The 8,835-nt window shown below is 36.6% G+C and overlaps 1 protein-coding gene across 2 annotated transcripts in view; it reads left to right on the top strand.

The window, feature by feature from the left end:
• The first annotated feature begins 1,873 nt into the window (after positions 1–1,873).
• Positions 1,874–8,835, top strand: part of kcp (kielin cysteine rich BMP regulator) — a 50,275-nt gene continuing 43,313 nt past the window's right edge. For both annotated transcript variants that reach the window (XM_084123864.1, XM_084123865.1), the window contains exons 1-2: positions 1,874–2,226; positions 5,821–6,374. In XM_084123864.1, the coding sequence (XP_083979990.1) occupies positions 2,127–2,226; positions 5,821–6,374 (654 nt within the window). In that variant the 5' untranslated portion in view covers positions 1,874–2,126. The remainder of the gene's footprint in view (positions 2,227–5,820; positions 6,375–8,835) is intronic.

An 8,835-nucleotide genomic window follows, 5' to 3' on the forward strand; every position in this document is an offset into this window, starting at 1 on the left:
CAGCATGTGTTGTGTGGTAATCTCGGCTATTTCTGTCTTGTCCTAGTGTACTTTATATGCTTTAACAAACACTGACAGAGGAGCACACACACACACACACACATACACACTAATACTAATAGAGTTGACTTGGAAGCACACTGTAATTAAGACAGATAGAGATTAGGAGGCTGAAATAGTAGGCTATACTAGCTTTAACCAATAAGAAATCAGAAACAAAGGTCATCTGAGTGCAGTGTTTGGAATAACGCCGTTTAAAAGAACGGCGTTAGGTAACGACGTTATTTTTTCAGTAACGGGGTAATCTAACTAATTACTTTTCCCGTCGTTACAACGCCGTTAACATTACTGGACTTTAAAGTCGTTGCGTTACTATGCATTGATTGAATAAACTGTGAAATCCGAACGCACCCCTGGCTCGCACAGCTAGTGGGTTAATAACGAGTTAAGCGATTATGATTGGCTAAGGCAGAGTCATGTGTTTCATGGTAGCCAATCAGAGCCAGTGTTTTTACACACATGCCAGCACACGCGCCACAGAGAGAGAGAGAGAGAGAGAGAGAGAGAGAGGCGCGGGCGCGATCGAAAAGGCGCAAAGTGTTTACATTTGTGTGAGTGCGTGTGTGTGTGCGTGTGTGTGTGTGTGTGTGTGTGTGTGTGTGAGGTGCGGACGCGATCGAACCCTATGGATCGAACAGTGGAAACAAAAACATACTCCGTAATTTTGTTTAAGGATATTAAAACTGGAAAGTGTTTAAGTTACTGCTAATTAAAATTTTAAGGAAAACAAATATAACGTTATTAATCTGAAATGTAGCAAATTAATTTTCAATTCATTCAGGTACAATTACCAAACATATCTCAAGGTCTTTTTGTCTTTTTGTTAATTTAATTAATGAACTAATTATATAAAACTATTGTCAGTGCACTACAAATAAACTGGTTCTATGCCTTTACTTTATTAATCAAACTTTTAATAAAAAGTTGAGAGCGGTTGATTTAATTTGCTAGAGTTAAATGCACTTTATATGGTGTAACTGTTTACTTTTCTTACAAAAATAATGCTTGAAGTGCAGGATAAACCTCTTGCTGTCTGTCGACATGCAATAAATATCGAAAGTTATGTACAAACACCTGTCTGTTCTACTCATTTCAACTGACTTGTGAAAACTGCTAAAAAAAAAATCCAAATTCTTTGACATATAGCAACTTTTTTTTTTAACAGTAACGCAAATAGTTACTTTCCCTGGTAACGAGTTACTTTTATTTTATAGTAATTCAGTTACTAACTCAGTTACTTTTTGGAACAAGTAGTGAGTAACTATAACTAATTACTTTTTTAAAGTAACGTTCCCAACACTGTCTGAGTGTTCTTATACACATGATGAAACTAAAAGCTGGAATACAAAAAAAATCTTTTCCAAAAAATTGAAATTCTTACAATGTACTATAATATTACTTTTTGTCCATTACTGCCACTATATAGCCAGTGTAAGGGTATAGTCTTATTAATTTATTAGTTCAAATTCATAAAACCCCATATATATATTTTTTTTTATTGCCTTTATGATATATATTTCCATAATTCATATTTACTCGTTTTTGGATGCACGTGATCTATTGAGAATAATGTTTGTATAACTTATTATTGTGCATTATGTGTTAATGAAACTGCTTTGTGTTCTTGAGGACTTGAAGCGCTCGAGGAGTCCGGAAATCCGGAAATGTTGAAATTAAAGTCTGCAGATTTTCTCCATTGGCTGCAGAGGAGGAGGATCAGGGTTAGAGCAGCAGAGTCTCCAGTTGCTGTCACATTTACAGCCTTTATTTCAATCTCGGAGGAGGGAAAACAACGCTTCGCCTTGTTTTGTTTGGAAGCGACAGGAAAGCAGCTAACCCCCCCCCCCCCAGCTAAAACAGCCGAAAACAAATCCAGATGTTTCAAGTCTGAGGGTCGCTGTCACACGAGACCATACAAGAGGACTCATCAAGCTCTTCATCCGACATCTCGCGGGGGGGGGAAATGTGTAATATATTTAGATATTTATAATCAGTATGAGTATTTTTCTGGTATTTTTTTTCTTCCTGGCGACTTTGTGAGAACTAAACTTTTCTGACTGGTGAGAATGGGGCTGCTGAAGTCTGTAGTTGGAGATCTTGTCTGGAGTTTGTTTTTCCTCTGGAATGTTTGTGACTGTGTTCAAACTCATCAGGACGCGAATACCGGTGAGAGCAGCTGTCAATCAAACACATGATACATTGTTTCATTGATCTGTGCCGCATGCACTGGAGTTGAGGAACCAGTGATGGATGAGTGAGTTGTGTCTTTCTATTGACTTGTCCACGCTATAATCCAGTGCAGGACATGCCAACAGAAAGACAATATAATAATTAATATATATTTGCAGTTTTATGACCTCAGGTTAATCTAGACTACATGGAATATTTATACTTAAAAATAAATGACCTGTCACCACAGGACTGCAAGTGAACTGCACAAACAGTTTAATAAAAGTTATTTTTTAAATGTATTAAAAATAGTGAAACACAGGAAAGATTTTACATTAACAGGTGTTGGCATTTAAAAAAAATGACTGTTAAAGATAGCCTATGCATAAATTCATAACTAAAACATCCATATTGAATAAGTAAATAAAGACATTATTTTGTATCTTTTTGAAATGTTGTTACATTTTAGGAACATCTCCAAATTGGCTGTTTTCCCTACTATAGATATACTGTTGACTGATAATGAATATAATTATTTTTTCTTGCATTAGAACAATAACTTAAAAAGTTGCAAAATTTCTTAATTATTAACTTTATGATTATTACAGACTAACCTTAGACCTATAATGAAAACATTTTGCAATAGGAAAAAAGCTATTTTGATTCTGAATTTAGATTTATCTGTCTTCAGCCAGACATGTTGTTCTCAAACCTCAAACACTTCTCTCTTGACTGTTATCGCTGTCTCTGTTAGCCTCTATTTATCTGACGGTTTATGATTTCTGCCCAGTGCAGGTATGTTTCTGATTGCCTTCTGAGATTTTTATTTTAGTTAATTTTCAAAAGACCCTCACCACTTCACATAACCTGTCTTCTTTCTTGGCTCTCTGTTCTGTCTGGCTTTTTAAGTTCCTAGATCCTTATCTTTTCAGTCTGATTTCACACAGAAATGCCAGAGATACAGATTGAGATTGAGATATATTTAGAATTTTTTTGTGTGTGTGTTTGTGTGTGTAGAGCTGCTTTGTCCTCAGGGATGTTTGGAACAGTAAAGATCTGACAAAGAAAAGGAAGTCATTAAGAGCATTTCCTCACTTGCCATCATTGCTCCGCAGGGTTTTTTCCCCTACATCTCATAATTATTATTATTTTTTTTATGATTTATTTATAATTTTTATGATACATTCATGGTGCAAAGACAATAAGTTAATAAACAAATAAATAAACAGGTATAAATAGGTAATAATAATGATAATAACATAAAACAACTTTTTATTTAAAATAAAATAAAGACATGACAAAAAGTAAAAATGGTAGTAGTAAAATAGATATAAATACATTCTCATCAGCAGCTGACAATGGAAAACTGAGAAATAAGACAGGCAAAACATTAAGTGCACTTAAAACTGAATTCTAAGTATCAGTGTAAAACGAAAAATACTAGCTGAATGAAAAGGGTTAATCAGACAAATTAAGAGATTGCAGAGTTTGTACATATACTCAGAAGGGCTTCCAAACTTTAGAGAATGATGTACTGGGTCGGTGAAGAGAAAATCAAATTTTTTGAAGTTTGATAAAATACAAGGTGTCTTTAATGATCCACCTAGTGTGATGGGGGGATGGGAGTTTTTCCAGTTAAGCTAAATTTGTCGTCTGGCCAACAACTCGAGAAAAGCAATAAAATCAGCAAAATACATCTCACTATTTATTTACATACTTATAAACTGATATAAATCTTTTCATATTCTACTGTTTCATCTGTATGATGCAGATACACTACGATTTAAAAATGTGGAATAATTTAGATTTTTCTCTCTTATGCTCATCAAGACTGCATTTGTTTTACTTTTAAAAACAGTAATTTACAATATTTTAACATTTTTTTTAAATGTAATTTATTTGAACTCTTGCTTTATAATATTTATTAGCATACAAGAATAATTTCTGAAGGATCATGTGACACTAAAAATTCAGCTGTGTCATCACAGAAAAGAATTACATTTTAAAATATATTAAAATGGAAACAGTTATTTTTAATTTAAATATTATTTTACAATATCACTGTTTTTACTGTATTTTTAATCAAACAAATGCAGCCTTGGTAAGCATAAAAGACATCTTTAAAAAAGAAAACATTAAACAAATCTTATTAATCTTAAATAATCGTAAACAATTATTCCGAATTTGTGACTGGTTGTAAATCTATCTATAAATTACAGAAACGTCTGTCTGTCTGTCTGTGTGTGTGTGTGTGTGTGTCTGTTAACCACATATCTCTCGAACCGTTAGTCCGATGGATTTCAAATTCGACAGGTGTCTTGCTACGGGCACGAGTAAGTGCAGTGCCAAGTTTGACGTTGTTTGGATGAGAAATGCTAAAGATATCGTTAAATATATCATTTTTAAAAGGTTGTGGTTTAAAAATAAACATTCTGACATTAGATGGTTGTATCGGTCACAGAAGCCCCAAGAAGGTTGTGGTTTAAAAATAAACACTCTGTCAGCTACACTGTTTACTTCTGAATATTATAGTTTGGTTCCAGAACGTGATAAATCCATTTTGATTAATTTGAGTAAAAATGTGTTTTCTTTACCAAGAAAGTGGCAAGATGAAAACCACTATTTTCTGTTTCAAACTTTCACATAGCATCTTTAGGTTATAATATCATAAATTCAAATCCAGATTTGGATTTTCAAAGATCTATTATAAAAACGGATTATTTTCCCCCAAAAATGCAATAAATTCATGACACTTTTTTTTCCAAAATGCTATCATATTGAAACTGTTGAAATCAGCCATCACTAAGAAATATCTCCTGAACTTTTTTGACGGCGATCAGCTCACAAAAACTGATTTTGCACGGGCACTTTGCACTGCTCCCTGAATCAACGCGCTTATTCATTTGTGGATGTTAACTGAATCTGTAAGTCAGCTATGCTGTTTACTTCTGAATATTATATTTCATTCTGGTGCGCTTAAAGTTATCGCTACTGTGTAATAGTAGCCTATGCTATTCACCAACTAAACATATCCTTTTCAATGCGTTCACAGTCTCTTTCACGGGCATCATTTGTAGTAGCCTATTCACAAACTGTTTGCTCAAGCGTAGCGTTTTCTCGGAGTTCACTGTGTGCTTTCTACCATGCACAAATAAAAATGTCACTGAACTTTTGCTGTGTAATTGTAACAATGAGCACTCAAACACACCAAACCAACAATTACTAAAAACACACTCAAAAGCTGATTTTGCACGGGCATTTTGCACTAGCACTTAGAAGGTTGTGGTATACATAAACACTCAGTCAGCTACACTGTTTACTTCTGAATATTATAGTTTATTCACAGCCATCATTTGTAGTAACCTAGCCTGCTCCCTGAATGCGTTCAGGGCTGTGAGAACAAGAACACCCTTACGAAAAGTACTATGTAGGTACCATGGTGCAGTTATGGTACTCTATCATATACTGTAGTAATACCACGGTACCTTGATATATCATGGTTCTGAATGATTACTAGTCATGAAGCATGTGGCGTTTTAATGTCATCATAATGCTGATGCCATTCTTCATGTCATTATTTTCCTCTATTAGTAATCGACCTCTTGAAGGCTCTAAACGTCACTCACTCTCACCGGGTGGCGTCTAAGGCCAAAGGTCGTGACCCAGAGATGCCAGTCTGGCGTTTCCGTGCCGGCACGCCTTATCTCACGCTACCCCAGGACTTTTCCGACGACCTCTTTAGCACCTCACAGGGCGTCCTGGGTTTGCACCTGGTGGGCCGGCAAACCAGAGGCTCGGAGGCCACTCTCATCTCCCTCACCTCCCCTGCCCAGCGGCAGCGCGACGGACGCCCCCTGCTGGAGTTGGTCTCCAACACCCGAGCAGACTGGCTGCAGCTGGAGGTCAGGTCAGTGGACGGCCTACGGACAGAGGTGATCATGCTGCCAGGCGGGAGTCCCTTCACAGCTGGTTGGGTGAGGATGGCTCTGAGTGTGGAGCCCAGACAGCTGGTGCTGTTTGTGGAATGCGAGGAGGCCGTGGTGCTCAAACTGAAAGGAGGTGGACGAATCCTGACTCTAGACTTCCCACGCGATCTGAAGGTCACATTCTCCAGCACTGCAGGAAATAAGGCCAGCAAGTTCAACGTGAGTTTATTGACACAAACACTTACAGTATGTTACCTACATGGTAGTGTCCCTAAAAAAGTGGTTGGTCTGTCAAATTGATTAATTGCATCTAACAAAAAAAGTTTCTAAATATATATATATATATATATATATATATATTTACAATACAGTGTATACATATATACACACACATATACACACTCACATATACACAGTCACATATATACACACACTCACAATCCAGCCTCTAGTTCATAAATGCCAGAGGAGAACTGGCCCCCGACTGAGCCTGGGTTCTCCCAAGGTTTTTTTTTTCTCCATTAGGTCACCTGATGGAGTTTCAGGTCACCATTAGGTCACTTGATGGAGTTTTTTCGGTTCCTTGCCACTGTTGCCTTTGGCTTGCTCAGTTGGGGATATTTTGGGGATATTTAATTTAATTTTATCAATCAATAAATTCCACTAGAAACAAACCTTGTTGTATTATTTTAATTTAATACTGTGAAGCTGCTTTGATACAATCTGTATTGTGAAAAGCGCTATACAAATATACTTGTCTTGACTCACATATACACACACTCACATATACACACTCTCACATATACATATATATATACACATATACATATACATATACATATACATACATATATATATATACATATATACATATACATATACATATATACATATACATATATACATATACAAATATACATATATACATATCATATATATATATATACATATATATACACATATATACACATATATACACATATATATACATATACATACATATATATACATATATACATATACATATATACATATATATATATATATATATATACATATATACATATATACACATATACATATACATATATACATACATATACACATATACATATATACACATATATACATACATATACACATATACATATATACACATACAGTGAGGAAAATAAGTATTTGAACACCCTGCTATTTTGCAAGTTTTCCCACTTAGAAATCATGGAGGGGTCTGAAATTGTCATCGTAGGTGCATGTCCACTGTGAGAGACATAATCTAAAAAAAAAAATCCAGAAATCACAATGTATGATTTTTTAACTATTTATTTGTATGATACAGCTGCAAATAAGTATTTGAACACCTGAGTTTTTCACCATGTTTGCACACACTGCAGGAGGGATTTTGGCCCACTCCTCCACACAGATCTTCTCTAGATCAGTCAGGTTTCTGGGCTGTCGCTGAGAAACACGGAGTTTGAGCTCCCTCCAAAGATTCTCTATTGGGTTTAGGTCTGGAGACTGGCTAGGCCACGCCAGAACCTTGATATGCTTCTTACAGAGCCACTCCTTGGTTATCCTGGCTGTGTGCTTCGGGTCATTGTCATGTTGGAAGACCCAGCCTCGACCCATCTTCAATGCTCTAACTGAGGGAAGGAGGTTGTTCCCCAAAATCTCGCAATACACGGCCCCGGTCATCCTCTCCTTAATACAGTGCAGTCGCCCTGTCCCATGTGCAGAAAAACACCCCCAAAGCATGATTGTACCACCCCCATGCTTCACAGTAGGGATGGTGTTCTTGGGATGGTACTCATCATTCTTCTTCCTCCAAACACGTTTAGTGGAATTATGACCAAAAAGTTCTATTTTGGTCTCATCTGACCACATGACTTTCTCCCATGACTCCTCTGGATCATCCAAATGGTTATTGGCAAACTTAAGACGGGCCTTGACATGTGCTGGTTTAAGCAGGGGAACCTTCCGTGCCATGCATGATTTCAAACCATGACGTCTTAGTGTATTACCAACAGTAACCTTGGAAACGGTGGTCCCAGCTCTTTTCAGGTCATTGACCAGCTCCTCCCGTGTAGTTCTGGGCTGATTTCTCACCTTTCTTAGGATCATTGAGACCCCACGAAGTGAGATCTTGCATGGAGCCCCAGTCTGAGGGAGATTGACAGTCATGTTTAGCTTCTTCCATTTTCTAATGATTGCTCCAACAGTGGACCTTTTTTCACCAAGCTGCTTGCCAATTTCCCCCGTAGCCCTTTCCAGCCTTGTGGAGGTGTACAATTTTGTCTCTAGTGTCTTTGGACAGCTCTTTGGTCTTGGCCATGTTAGTAGTTGGATTCTTACTGATTTTGTTCTCTTAAGATTGTCTTTATGCAGCTAACGACCTCAAACAGGTGCATCTAATTTAGGATAATAAATGGAGTGGAGGTGGACATTTTAAAGGCAGACTAACAGGTCTTTGAGGGTCAGAATTCTAGCTGATAGACAGGTGTTCAAATACTTATTTGCAGCTGTATCATACAAATAAATAGTTAAAAAATCATACATTGTGATTTCTGGATTATTTTTTTTTAGATTATGTCTCTCACAGTGGACATGCACCTACGATGACAATTTCAGACCCCTCCATGATTTCCAAGTGGGAGAACTTGCAAAATAGCAGGGTGTTCAA

Source organism: Abramis brama (genome assembly GCF_963993115.1).
Source record: "Abramis brama genome assembly, chromosome: 9".
NCBI classification, from domain to species: domain Eukaryota; kingdom Metazoa; phylum Chordata; class Actinopteri; order Cypriniformes; family Leuciscidae; genus Abramis; species Abramis brama.